This window comes from Dendropsophus ebraccatus, chromosome 1 (assembly GCF_027789765.1).
Source record: "Dendropsophus ebraccatus isolate aDenEbr1 chromosome 1, aDenEbr1.pat, whole genome shotgun sequence".
Classification (NCBI taxonomy): Eukaryota; Metazoa; Chordata; class Amphibia; order Anura; family Hylidae; genus Dendropsophus; species Dendropsophus ebraccatus.
Genome location: NC_091454.1, coordinates 120,231,634 through 120,246,644, shown reverse-complemented (window position 1 = coordinate 120,246,644; position 15,011 = coordinate 120,231,634). Strand labels below are relative to the sequence as shown.

Genomic DNA, 15,011 nt, shown 5'->3' with positions numbered 1-15,011 from the left:
TTTACATCCATGTAATGTAGGTACCTATAAACCAATTTTGTGTCTAAAAGATGTGCCCATCAAGAGTTCTATCCTTGATGTGCTCTCTAGGTCTTGAAGAAAGGTACATTTGGCAAAATTATGGCGTCAAAGTAAGCCCATGACCATAAAGGGCTTGCTCCTTCCCTCTAAGACTGAAACATAGAAAAAGTTGGCAGAAAAAGACCACCTGGTCCATCTAGTCTGCCCATATATTATTTCATTTATTTTTTATCTTAGAATAGCTACAGTGTATTTTTTATCACATGTATGTTTACATTCATTTACTATGGATCTACCAAACACATGAAGCACAGCTACATGCTTGAGTGTGAACATGGCCTTCGAGAAACTACTCCCTGGTCGACAAGGTAGGCAATCTGGCACGAAGGGGCCAATTCCTCCCTAGTGTATGTATCCAATATAAAGAGACAATGATTATAAGTTTGTACCATACTCTGGCCATGCTTTTCCTAACTTGTACTGGTGGTGCCACTATTTCCCTTGCCCAATTTTTCACATATTTTGGGATTGCTCCTTAAAGAGGTACTCTAGCAAAAAAAGATTTCTTTCAAATCTCCATGCAGGGGTGACAGGCTCCCGACCCCCCGTTAGAGCCCCCTATACTCGCCTAATCCCGCCGGGTCCCGCTTCTGGATCCGGTCGGGTGACGGAGATCTCAGCCGCTGCACCCTGGCGCGCGCGCTGAGAGATGAGTCCAACGTTCATAGAGAATGACGGAGCGCTGGACTCTTCTGTCATTCTCTATGAGCGTTGGACTCATCTCTCAGCGCGCGCGCCAGGCTGCAGTGGCTGAGATTTCCGTCCCCCGACCAGATCCAGAGGCGGGACCCGGCGGGATTAGGTGAGTATAGGGGGCTCTAACGGGGGGTCGGGAGCCTGTCACCCCGGCACGGGGGGTGACAGGTTCCCTTTAAGGGGTAGGGTGGGTTTATAATGCTCTGCAGTTCATGAAACCCTTCATTTAATATAGACCCATCCTTCGGGTCATACGGACGTGTAAACAGGGCCACTGTGCTGTCTCTGCTTGCATCATCTCTATTTAACTACATGATTTACTTCCACAGGAGTTTTAAAGTGACGTAAGTTACAATTGCTTTATTACATCAATACTTACACACAGTTCCCTTGTACACAGCGACCGTGTCCACTGCACATATCTACACAACCATCTCCAATGTAAACGTTATCAATAGCCCAGGTTTGCTGCTTATCAAAAGGTGATGGTTGATTCCAGCGGAACCTCGTAGCCTGAGATCTAAAAAAAAAAAAGAAATAGGTAAATAAATAAATAAATATTAAACTTTATATATGTTGTATCTGCAAATAAAACATCAGAAAATTGCTAAGAGCAATTTATAAAAAAATTTATAGTATGGTACGAGTAATTTATTAACAGAAGGCCAAAAAGCAACTATAAAATACTAGTTGTGACTATATAAAGTAAGATTACATTTGATAACCTCATCACCTTCTTATAGACTTTTAACACCAGTGTAGAAAAATGTGGCCCTTGTCATATTCACTTGGATACTATTGCTTGCCCAATCCCCTTCTTCCAACATATCAACTTCAAGCGCTGACTATTCTCTGGCTGCCTAACATACTTTTTATTCTGAGTCAATGGTTTGGCTCCAGGCAATGAAGCATGGGCTCTTATTGAGAGTGATCTTTATGAATACCACTTAACATTAAATATATGACTGCATCTATTTCATTCTGCTACTTACCTACTGCTGCTGGGGCTGCTGAACTTGGATAAAGCTCTAAGGTTGTATGGAAAACATGGATACAGCCAATGACTATATCCATGTTTTCCACATAGCCTTAGGGCTTTATTCAAGGTCAGCAGCCACCGCTAATCAAATGCTGATCATTCGGGTTCGGATGGACTCAAACCCGAACCCGGTGCGTTCATCTCTAGTCATAATGCTTTTATTTTTCCACCTACAGGGCTGGTTGAGGTGTCATTTCTTGGGCCATGATCTATAGTGTTTATTGGTATAGTGATTATTGTTGTAAAATAATTTTTTTGATTGCTTTTTATAAATTTTTTTTCTGGTATATAATAAAGTAATCCTGGTTTCCTCTCTTTGTTAACACTGTTCAATGTGCAGAAACCATATCATTTTATTTTACTAGATCACACAATTCCGCACACTAGAATACCAAATATGTTTATTTATTTATTATTTTACATATTTTTATTTGTATAATGGGAAAGGGGGTGATTTAAACTTTTCACTTTTTAAAAAAAATATTTTTTTTACACTATATATTCTCATAACATAGCAAAATTATGGCATTGTTCAGTATTATCGGCCATTGTTCAGTATTATCGGCGTTCTGCACATATAGGCGTTTGACATTCTATGAGAAGATCGTTAATCCGACAGGATGGAGGTAAGTAGTTCTCCTCTACCTGTCAGGGAACACTGGAGAAATACTCACCTCCATCCTGCTGCAGGGGTCCCAGTCAGTCAGTGACAGGTACTTATCCTGTCACTTACTCCCTTAAAGTGGATGTACCACTAGGTACATCGTTTTGTGTATTTTACATGAACAGACCGGCACCTGCCTGGCATGAAGCACTGGGGGCAAGCCTGACGACTCCAGTGAAATCATCTCCCCTTCCCTCTGTCACATGGCTCCAGTGCTTCATGCCGGGCTGGTGCTTGGGAATAAACCGTCACCGTGCGCGGGAATCCCTGTGCCAGTCTATTCATGTAAAAAACACAAAGGTACATTAGCTTTGAATTCAGCAATTACTGTATATCGCAATGTTTAAAGGAGTTAACTACAGGCAGCTGCGTGATCGTGGCTGCCTGTTATTATGTGCAGCTCAAGGGACACCAATGTGTGCAGGGCTGATCACATTGAAGTGGCCCTACACACATTGAAACCCCTTTACAGCAGGAATGTTTATATACATTTCAACTGCACGGGGCATCTGCAATAGGAACGTATATAAACGTATTCCTGATGTAAAGGGGTTGAACGTATATATGCTATTTAGCTCTACAAAATACCTAAATAACTTCCATATTTTTTAAATAAATACAATTTCCAAAATTAAGGAATGAGGTTCCATACCAAAATAATTATCAACACAGTTATGTTTCTCTGGATTAACAAAGGCTAAAAATAATATTAAATGAAAAATGTTAACGTATTTTAATCTTATAATGTGACACATGTGTAAATAGCAATGTAATTCATGTACAAGTGTACGGCCCCAAATCAATTTTTATGTATTAGCTGATATACTCTAGACTAGATTTAACATTAAATGGTAAGTAAAATCTTATTGTTAGCCCTTCGGGAGAAAATCCAAATTAGCTGCTGAAAGGGACAAATAAGGAGCTTGCACCACAGTGAAAAATGCTCCTGTCAGTACATGGAAATTTCACACCCTCATTATAACTCATGCATATTAATGTTTGGCTCCAAAGATCAAATGATTCTCTTTCCAACTAACAGCATACAGCAGACATGTACCAGGCGGAAAGTAACCAGTAACTACAGCATATTTATTACTATTACAATCTCTTCAGATACTAGTTTAATATACAGCTCAGCGATTAGCTTGAATCATACATTGCTAGTTGTATTTTTGGACTTAAACACTAATAACCTTACAAATACTGGGACAAATTTATTAAATTTGTTACCTAGCCAGTAGAGACAAAGTAAGTCTTTTTTATAATTTAAATGGTGTAAAAGAAGGATGCATTACTGAGTAATTTAGGTATAAGTACAGCATCATATAGGATATGAGCTGTAAAGCACATCTGAACTTCCTATGTACTATTCTCAGAGAATATTGGCCAAACTGATAGCTGAGTTTTAAGTATGAGAAGGATGTGAAGAAGGTTGAGATCTTGAAAATAGTCAATTTAAGTATAATTAAAACATTTCACACTTCATTATACAATAGTAAGCTTTATTTACAAAAGACTAGACAAACCCTTTTTTGGACAGAAATCTTATGGCAGGAATTTCCTACAGCCTTAGGCTATGTTCACATTGCAATTTTGCAATCTCTCTCACTGTGACTGCTGTATGTGTGAAGGCAATAAACAAAGTTAGATTGCATTTACACTTTTGAAAATTTTACAGACCTACGGACGGAGAATGGCTGTCCTGGATTGTTTCCTTTCCTGGGATGATGTATCAACATCATGCTGACGGGGGAAAGTGTTTGAATCTCTGCAGCACTGTAAAAAAGCAACTGTATGGCTCTGTCACCACAGTGCCGTGGTAATTCAAACATTTTTCAAGCTGCCAGCATGATGTTGTTACATCCTGCCGGGCAGGGAAACAATCCAGGACAGCCATTCTCCGTCCGTAAGTCCGCAAAATATACGAACGTGTGAATGCAGCCTTACCCAAAGTTATTCAAGCATTAATGGCTGAGAATACAAGTCTCACTGAAGGTTCAAATAAAGATGACCACATGCTTTTACCAGAAAATATTGTAAACAATAATAAGAATGTGTTTAATTCAGTATTTATTGTGTACCTGGTATATTCAGGAAGAGGCAGTATAAACCTTGTCCATTTATTGAATGTGTCAGACACCAGAACTCTCTGAAGCTGATACTTATTACACTCCACATTTGTTGGAAGACAGTCTTTAAGTACAGGATTCCACGTAAGTCCCAGATCCACAGAATATTCTAGTTCAATGGCTAGGAATTAAAGCCCGAAAAAAGAGAAGTAAATATTACTTTTTTCAACCTAACATTGACGATTATCAACGTGTACTTGTCGACGCGGCTGCTGCCAGATTAGCTGCAATTTCCTCTCTTAATTCAGAAGTTTGGGTCTCCATAGTTATGAACAGTCAATGAGACTGTAATGTGTGCAACCTCCATTCTGATCCAATGGGGGTCATGCACATTTTTCATTGCATGTTCATATACATAAAGACTTGAACTTTGGCTTAAGAGAGGAAAACACAGCTGATCTGACAGCGGTTGTGCTGACAGGTGCACTTTAAAATGTTTGCTATATAGTATAGTAAAGTAAAGTGTAGGGAAGTAGTGGCGTAGGGGGTCAGGAACTCATTGCATGCACTGCCTTCACATTACATTTCATGGTAAGGCACAAAAATACAATATGTGACATATAAATTATAAATAATGTCCTATTTTAGTGTAATGTTAGCCACTAGTTAGCATTAGCCTGATACACTGTGTAGTCCTGTTAAATGAATAACAGTAATCACACGGATTTTAAAATGACTGATTTACAAAGGACAAGTGTGCAGGTGTCTTAATGATAACCCCCCCCCCAATATATACCACAGTATATGTCAGCATACCAAATTTCCCTGAATGTAGGTTAGTTAGTAGAGAATTTCTATGATTTTATCTGCAACCATCTGACAGAAAGGTTACTGTAAGGATGGTATTACACGGGGCGATTTTTTGGTGATTAACGATTAATGATAAACTATCTCAAACAACCGATATGACGAACGATCTTAATCTTTCACCCTATAACGCAGAGCGATGATTGTTACTTCCGGTCGTTCTTGCGCTCGTCCTTTCCTGGCTGATAGACTAGGGAACGAGCGAACGATACGTTACTACACCGAATGATGTTTGAAGGATTTGTAAACGATTAGCTTCTCGTTGGTCGTTTAATAGTTGCCTGCTATTACACGTAACAGTTATAGTTCAAATGTGAACGATCTAACGATTTTTGGAACGATATTAGTCCTGTGTAATAAGGGCATAACCCATGTATTGTAGTTATAGCTTTTTTTCTTTATATGCACCATATTGGTTTGAAAACCGCATACTGCTATACTTGGGGCCACACCTAACCACTCAGAGCACCAATCCATCTGCCCGCACACCCACTGCCGTCTCATGAATATTCATCTGACTCTGAAGTAACGGGCAGCCAACAGCTACTTCACTGCAGCATGTTGGAGGAGGCACCATTGCAGCAGTGGATGGGGGGGGGGGGGGGATTGCTGCATCAGGGGGTAAAGTACAAGCCCCAGTGCACTAATGCCTTAATTAGCATATTATTAAAAAGTTATCTTACACAAAAACTGTGCAGGGGAGAGGAATAAAGAAAAGTACAATCTTACTCAGTGTCCTCTGCCCTATTAGTCAATATCAGCAGGTTAACATTCTAACATCCATCAATGCACATGTTGTATGAAACGACAGCCATGATTCCAGCGTTGGAATTTTTTTTATACAATGTGTGTACTGACAGACCCTTTTCTACAGACTTAAACACAACACATTATTAGATTTAACTTAAACACTGCTTTTTATATCTTTTATAGCTTTTTTGGCTTCATTTTGCTGTGTGTAAACATAGACTTACTGTGGCTCAGCAAAAAAATGTAGGTCACATAAGGGACTAATCACCTGTCAGCATGTAGAGGAAGCTACTAAATTATATATTCTAAGCGGGTAGAACAGGACTGAAACCCCTAATGAATATGCAAAAACATCCTGGTTTTGATATACAGATGTTCAGTGTTAATTTATTAAAGAAAAGTACAAAATATTCTTATCATATACCTGTAAAAGGTACAGATGTGGTTTTAAAGAAGAAGTCAGTTGAAAAAATACTGTGCAGACAGGGGGCTGGTGGAATATAATAAAGAATGTATACTTACCATCCCCGGGCCCACGCGGCCCCTTATCACAAGCTCTCTGATAGCCACCAGAACTCATTTCCCACCAGCTTCCTGCTACATCATGACTTGGGGGAAAGTACCCAAACCGGCTGATGAATTGCCTGCTCAGCCAGTCAGTGATGCAGCAGTGTCTCACCCCAGTCACTGACTGGCTGCACGTGCAATTCATCAGCCAGGTCATGACCTTGCAGCAGTCAGCCAGCAGGTTTGGGAGCAGTGTTTCTGCGCTGCGGGGGCATTGGGACAGGTAAGTATACAAGTATTATAGTAAGTATTCTTTATTATGTTGCCCGAACCCCTGCCTGCACAGGATATTTTGTTTTATTTTCACCGGACTTCTTCTTTAACTATAATAAATATTATATATCATTAACACAATATAAAGCTTAGCTACAGTATTTACTTCTTATGTTGATTTGGGATTTTAAATGGTATTAAAGAGGTATTCACACCTCAAACATTTGTAGCATATCCATAATATGATTGATTATCCACAATAAATGTCTCATAGATATGTGCTACAACTCAACCCACTTCTGCAGAAGTGCCAAGCAGGCTCAGTGGTTTATGTGCTCTGGCACTAGAGACAGGCAGCTGTAAACTGCATGCCTCAATGAGGGCAATATAACATATGTAAAAGGCTCTCTTTAAGGCTATGTTCACACAACGTCCAAAAAAGGAAAAAGGCATCCGCTTTTTGTGTTTAAAAAGACGTCCGTTATTGCATCATTTTAAGTGACTTGAATAAAATGAATTAAAGTCTATGGATTAACCGATGTCTTTTTCACACATTGTGTCGAATGACGGACGTCTTTTGAGGCGGACGCTTCCAATACAATGTGTGAAAAAGACATCCGTTATTCCATAGACTTCAATGCATTTTAGTCAAGCCAATCAAAATTATGCAATAACAGACGTCTTTTTAAACACAAAAGCAGATGCTTTTTTCCTTTTTTGGACGTTGTGTTAACATAACCTAAAACAGTTTTATTTGATTGATTTGCTACGAATGTACTGTATATCTAACGTATAAATCAGTGATGCCATACACTGGTAATCTGTCTGGTCTGCATGTGGCTCAGAATACTCTAGAAATACTCTATGTATTTTTTATCATAATTTGTGAGGGCCTCTTTTTCGTTAGAACTTCTTACCATAGCAAGAGTCTGTAACAGAGCAAGAAGCGGCAAAATCCAGCTGCATGAAAGAATCTTCATTTACCACAAGGTCTGTCGTTACCACATAGCGAGTACTGGCTTTCTCAATAAATACAAGTGCATCACCACTAGATCCACAAACTGCCATTTTTGTGCCTCCAGGATGAAGAAGCCATTTCTTGTTGTCTAAAGTGGTGAAATCATCCTCTAAAACAGTGTTTCCAGATATATTTCCACCAATAAGAATCTAGAAACATAAAAATACATGTCTTGTAACCTTTTATTCCCTTTTTTCAATATTTTCTTCATTTTAATTGGAATGCACTCCGATTAGCCATAGCACACAATGTAAAGTTTTGTGTGGCCGCTGTTCAGTAAATAGCGGATGCACAAAATGGACATGTCAGTTTTTTGTGCAGCTGCATAGCACACCAGCCGTAGTGTGTAGAGTGTATACTTCAATGTAATCAAGCACTGTTCATTAACAACGCCTATTGTTGCAAAGCTGCAGCAACGGCCATTGTTTAAACCATACAGTGTGTGAATGAGGCCTTATAATGTAAGTCAATGAAAAATGGATTATGCAATATGGCACACAGCAGCATTCGTTTTGGACATCCATTTTTTCCCTTTTAACTTTTACCTAAGACAGCAAAAACACAGTAAGAACCTAGCCTAATGCAAATTACACTTGGAAAAACATGCTAGATATGACCCTGTCTAGACAAACTTACAATCTAAGATGGGTAGAAGGCTCTGTAGTCATAGGCTTCAGTCACAGATTCTAGCCAACATATGAATAGAGACCAATAAAAGTGTATTAAAAAGACACTCCCCCCCCCCCCCCCCAAACTCAAATGTTTTAACCATGTCTAAAAATCATGGCAATATGACTATAAGAAAGTTGGGATTTTGTTTTAATGTTAAGTTGAATATTATACTTATTAAAAGAATAGACAAAATGAGTATGTAACGGTAAATGTCTATGCAACTTGACATAGTCCAAAAACATGAATTTATGAACGAATGCAAACGTGTGGCTCCCATAGAGGTCTGTGGTATAAAAGTGAATTGTCTGGTTAGAAAGAGAGGTTGGGGAAGAAGAGTGACTATAATTAGAGAAGATGTCAACTTAGGGTCACTGATTTTGTAGTTTATTCTGTGTCTGATCCGTAAATCAGTAAAATAGGGGAGCCTAAATAACCAGAAACACCCTATATTTTATCGACTGTACTCTACATAATAAATACACGATTAGCACTAAAACCAAAGGCAAAAAAACCTAAAGGAAACTAAAATCAGGAAGAGATTAAAACCAATATCAAATACAAGATTGCACACCTCCAATTAATACAGTATGTTTGTGTATAGAAACCGAACGAAGTAAACATTAATGTACATTGCTTACCTGATCAATGACCCAGGGACTATAGAAATGTCCATTTTCTGATGGCTGCCACCATCGAAGACGAGTAGAACTAGAACGAGCTTTAAGGGGGATTTCCAAGGCTATATACCGTCCAACATTACTGGAGTTACTAAAGAGGAATTCCTGAAGAAGGTTCCATGATAATCCACCATCCAGTGAGTATTGCAGCAGCACTGGTTGGCTCCTGGGATCTGGCACTGCCTTTCCACATCCTAACCGCATAAAAAACTGGACAAACCTAGAAGGCATAAATATCTTTGGTTTTTAAATATGTTTTTTTTTGCCACAGGCCATTTCTGTGGTGGTTCTGTTACTGGATGTTTTGCTATAGAAGCCAGATGTGCCATGGTAGCCACAGGGAATTAATGAACTCCCAGTTACATATTGCACTGTATAAATACACAATATAGCACCAACCTCAATGTTTGATTTTGCCCATGACTTGTAAGGCCAAATAAAACAAGAACAGCTGGGGTGTTTGCTTGTTGCATCCTGTTTCAGTATCTTAAAGTGAACCCGTCGCATTGAACAAACATTCCCGTCTGACAGCATAATGTTACAAGCAGAAAGAACTGAGCAATTTTATATACAGTATTTGGGGAAAAGATTCAGTATATTTTGTATTTTATATATTTGAACCTGTAGTTATTTTGAGCTTAGTCCTGTGGGTAGTCCTAATAAGTGATAGACAGCTTTCTCTGTATGACTGATCACTGCTCTGTATCCCTTAATGTATAACAGGAGGCCAGTGGATTATTGGCAGCATTTTCATGTCGACAGGTTCCAGGTAAACCAAATGTTGACTATCATTACAGGAATACTCTATGAATGTATGGCACAATTCAATGATTGTCCACTTGACAGATAACATGCTAAACTTTAGTAACAGATTCCTAAATCCCTTCTGGGGTACCGAGACAATTTTACGCATCTTTGGGACTTACAGAAATAAACCAACATCTAAATACATGATTATTATAGGAAAAAAATTTCAAAAGCATAAATCTTACCGAGCTAAAGATAAATCCAGGTCTCTTGTTATCAGCATTCTTAAACCTTCATCACTAAAAAATAGATTGTTTCCACTGGACAGTATTCCACATTTCCTGGAAGGCTTTCCTCCACTTACTAACAGGAATCTATCTGATTCTAATTGACCTAAAAGGATAGAAAATATAATGGAGTACAGTATTTATTGGACACTTTTATGTACACAGTAGCTCCCTGCTAACCAGCTAAGCCAGGGGGATCTATGCAGAAGATTTTCACTTTCAACTTCAGTTAGGGATCAGATTACACTGTCCATAGGAGTCTACGCCGAGGAGCAAATGAGAGAAGAAAAGGAGTGTAGGGGTAGCAAGAGAGGTAGAAACATGGACATTTATGCTGTTGGCTTACGGTCTAAACTCAGAAATGGGTTCACAGCTTATACTGCTCAGTACTACTCTATAATGTCCTCCATGCTGCTGCTTCTGAGGATATGTACTGTAGCAGAAATAGTGGTGGAAGTTGGAACCTGTGGATCTTGAGAATCAAGGGAATGTGCACAGTAAAGCATCTAAAACATCACTGAGAAAAAGCCAATAGGGCTATAGAGAGAAAGTCTGAAAGACTGTATGTGTGTGAAAGCTAAAGTTGACATATTGGAAGCCAAAAATATGTCAGTCTATAGGCAAAACAAGAAAAAACTAAAATATTTACTCAGAGTGTGTGTGTGTGTGTGTGTGCAGGTGTTTTTAGAGTGGGAGGTGAGGTTACACAGTAACAGGAGATAAAAGCAAAATTTTGGAAGTTCTCTGGGATATACCCTTGTAAAAAAAAGACTCCTTTGTGCCAGGTATCCAAACAAGAAGCTGGTGCAGGGCTGCAAGTTACACCTAGGCAGTTTAGGTTGGACGGGGAGCCCCCCCCCCTTCCCCAAGAGGCACATAATATGACACCCCCCACCACTAAGAATTTGGGTCACTTTTGTGAAAATTGTAAAGCTATTCCTGAGCTAAAAAAAGGTTACTCATACTTTCTAGTAGGTAGCCACCTTTCTTTCAATAATATAATTAATAGCTACAAATGCATCTCTAAAAATATTTACATGTGTACTTTTTCATATTTTATGAAAGAAAAATATGGCAGGTATAATAAATATATTACATGCACCATTTGCACTTATCAGAAGCCAAAGTATGGAGCACAGGGAGGTAAAGGGATGGAACAGGTACAGGGTTCTGCATTACTTGAAATATCTTGCCTCACAAAGGAAAACATATAATATTAATTCAATGAAAAGCTGAGCTGTGATTGGTTGTGTCTGAGACAAAAATGTGTCAGACTCCTGTCTCAGATCTGGGCCAGTATGTTTTACAGTGTGCCTGATCACTGCTTTCCTCTCTTTTACTTTGTTTAAATTAGTGAGTAGTCTAATACTACTATTAATAACATTAATTTTTATCATTCTATCATAATTTTTGTAAAAAATGTGTAGCACAGTGGTACCTCAGTTTTCAAACATTTCTGAATTTAAACAGTTTGGTAATTGAGTGAAAAGTTTCCTAAAATTTATATTCAGTATGTGTTGTATTGTTTTTTTTTCCCCTACTTTTAGATTAAATACAGTGGTTGGTATAGTACTCCTGGCAGTGTGGATCAGCAGATATATGCTCACAATGATGTATGACATTCTTACCTTCAAAGTCATCCTTCAGGAAGTCTGGATTCTTAGTACTGACTTTACAAGTAGGGCCAGAGTAGCCTGGATCACAAATACATTTGGTCCCATTGACACAACTTCCATGACCATTGCACATTTCCTCACACTGAGGACCAATATAAATGTTATCAATAGCCCAAGTCACAGGTTTCATAGAAGTTGGGTAAAATCCTTGATACCATCTGAATCTAATGGAGCTTAATTAGCACAAAAATAACATTGTTAGCTTTATCTTTATCACTTTATGTAGCTGAGCAAAACAACAAAAAAACTGTTTTTTTTCAACTAAAGGGATACTCTGGAGAGTAATTTTTATTTTAATATATTGCTTTAATAAAGTTATATTACTTTATAATAAAACTTAATTAAAATAAATGTACATTTTATACTTCAATTTCCATGAAGTGGCAGCAATAAGAGGCACGCTCATGTCGGAAACTGCAGAGTTGCCTCAGCTCCCATTCCTCTGTTCTGGTCATGTGCTGCTGCACAACGCTATTGATATGGAGCAAGATCCCCACCCTCCTTTGTACTGTACTGTGGTCCTACAACATACGTTTGATTGAACTAACAATGGCTCTGAGGCCATTAGAATTTGAATAGAGCATCAGCTTATGGTGCTGCTCAATCAGTATGCTGGGGCATCACTGTTCTGAAGCAGCAGGGACTCCAGGCAGAGACAACACTGATAATAGCATCCCTGCATAATCAGTGTAGGCTATGCAGGGCCGGGACAAAGAGTAGGCAGGGGTAGGCGATGGCCTAGGGCGCCAAACGTCAGGGGGCGCCATCTGGATGGGTAAGTAATTTATTTACCCATCCATCCTACCCCCCGCTCGCCCCCCTGCCTGTCTACCGGCCCGCCCTGCACTGTAACTGTTACATACAGCAGCAGGAATAGAGTGTCCAGGAGGTGTAAAGGACCTTTGATGACATCATGCCCATGTGACCAGTGTGGGAGGAGCTATCTTCCTTTGCTAGGCTCTATGAGGCAGCTAGTTTCCTAGGCTGTTTATGAGGCAGTGAGGGCAGTGTATAAGATCAGCAGGAGGTAAGCCACACTGAGGGCACTGGTCAGCAGGGGGAGGGGTAGGGGTGTGTGTGTGTGCATAGATATGAGATGTTCTGCAGGAGTGTGTGTGTGCATAGATATGAGATGTTCTGCAGGGGTGTGTGTGTGCATAGATATGAGATGTTCTGCAGGGGTGTGTGTGTGCATAGATATGAGATGTTCTGCAGGGGTGTGTGGGTGCATAGATATGAGATGTTCTGCAGGGGTGTGTGGGTGCATAGATATGAGATGTTCTGCAGGGGTGTGTGGGTGCATAAATATGAGATGTTCTGCAGGGGTGTGTGTGTGCATAGATATGAGATGTTCTGCAGGGGTGTGTGGGTGCATAAATATGAGATGTTCTGTAGGGGTGTGTGGGTGCGAGATATGAGATGTTCTGCAGGTCAGGGGTGTGTGGTTGCATAGATATGAGATGTTCTGCAGGTCAGGGGTGTGTGGGTGCATAGATGTGAGATGTTCTGCAGGTCAGGGGTGTGTGGGTGCATAGATGTGAGATGTTCTGCAGGTCAGGGGTGTGTGGGTGCATAGATATGAGATGTTCTGCAGGTCAGGGGTGTGTGGGTGCATAGATGTGAGATGTTCTGCAGGTCAGGGGTGTGTGGGTGCATAGATGTGAGATGTTCTGCAGGTCAGGGGTGTGTGGGTGCATAGATGTGAGATGTTCTGCAGGTCAGGGGTGTGTGGGTGCATAGATATGAGATGTTCTGCAGGTGTGTGTGTGTGTGTGTGTGCATAGATATTAGATGTTCTGCAGGGGGGGTGTGCATAGATATGAGATGTTCTGCAGGGGTGTGTGGGTGCATAAATATGAGATGTTTTGCAGGGGTGTGTGGGTGCATAAATATGAGATGTTCTGCAGGGGGGGGGGGTGCATAGATATGAGATGTTCTGTAGGGGTGTGTGGGTGCATAGATATGAGATATTCTGCAGGGTCAGGGGTGTGTGGGTGCATAGATATGAGATGTTCTGCAGGTCAGGGGTGTGTGGGTGCATAGATGTGAGATGTTCTGCAGGTCAGGGGTGTGTGGGTGCATAGTAGTGAGATGTTCTGCAGGTCAGGGGTGTGTGGGTGTATAGATATGAGATGTTCTGCAGGTCAGGGGTGTGTGGGTGCATAGATGTGAGATGTTCTGCAGGTCAGGGGTGTGTGGGTGCATAGATGTGAGATGTTCTGCAGGTCAGGGGTGTGTGGGTGCATAGATATGAGATGTTCTGCAGGTCAGGGGTGTGTGGGTGCATAGATATGAGATGTTCTGCAGGTCAGGGGTGTGTGGGTGCATAGATATGAGATGTTCTGCAGGTCAGGGGTGTGTGGGTGCATAGATATGAGATGTTCTGCAGGTCAGGGGTGTGTGGGTGCATAGATATGAGATGTTCTGCAGGTCAGGGGTGTGTGGGTGCATAGATGTGAGATGTTCTGCAGGTCAGGGGTGTGTGGGTGCATAGATATAAGATGTTCTGCAGGTCAGGGGTGTGTGGGTGCATAGATGTGAGATGTTCTGCAGGTCAGGGGTGTGTAGGTGCATATATATGAGATGTTCTGCAGGTCAGGGGTGTGTGGGTGCATAGATATGAGATGTTCTGCAGGGTCAGGGGTGTGTGGGTGGACTGTTATGTGATGCTCTGCAGGGTCAGGGGTGTGTTGGTGCACTGTTATGCGATGGGGAGAGCGGCCTCTTGTGACCGCAGGTAACTCTGCCACAAGAGTGCAGTGAAGAGAAGACGCATGGCCCAGGTGAGTATAAGTGGGTTTTTTTGTCTGTTTTGGAGAATTACTGTTATATGGGAAGGGTTAGGGAGCACACAGGGGTCTATATATAACTGGAAGAGCACACAGGGGTCTATATATAACTGGAGGAGCACACAGGGGGTCTATGTATAACTGGGGGCAGCACACAGGGGGTCTATGTATAACTGGGGGCAGCACACAGGGGATTTAT

General features: G+C 40.6%; 1 protein-coding gene across 2 annotated transcripts in view; it reads right to left on the bottom strand.

The window, feature by feature from the left end:
* The window catches only part of RELN (reelin), a 524,687-nt gene that overhangs the window by 43,204 nt on the left and 466,472 nt on the right, over positions 1-15,011 (bottom strand). For both annotated transcript variants that reach the window (XM_069977829.1, XM_069977836.1), the window contains exons 42-47: positions 11,976-12,196; positions 10,306-10,453; positions 9,275-9,533; positions 7,864-8,113; positions 4,562-4,730; positions 1,157-1,297 (exon numbers count right to left, since the gene is read on the bottom strand). In XM_069977829.1, the coding sequence (XP_069833930.1) occupies positions 1,157-1,297; positions 4,562-4,730; positions 7,864-8,113; positions 9,275-9,533; positions 10,306-10,453; positions 11,976-12,196 (1,188 nt within the window). The remainder of the gene's footprint in view (positions 1-1,156; positions 1,298-4,561; positions 4,731-7,863; positions 8,114-9,274; positions 9,534-10,305; positions 10,454-11,975; positions 12,197-15,011) is intronic.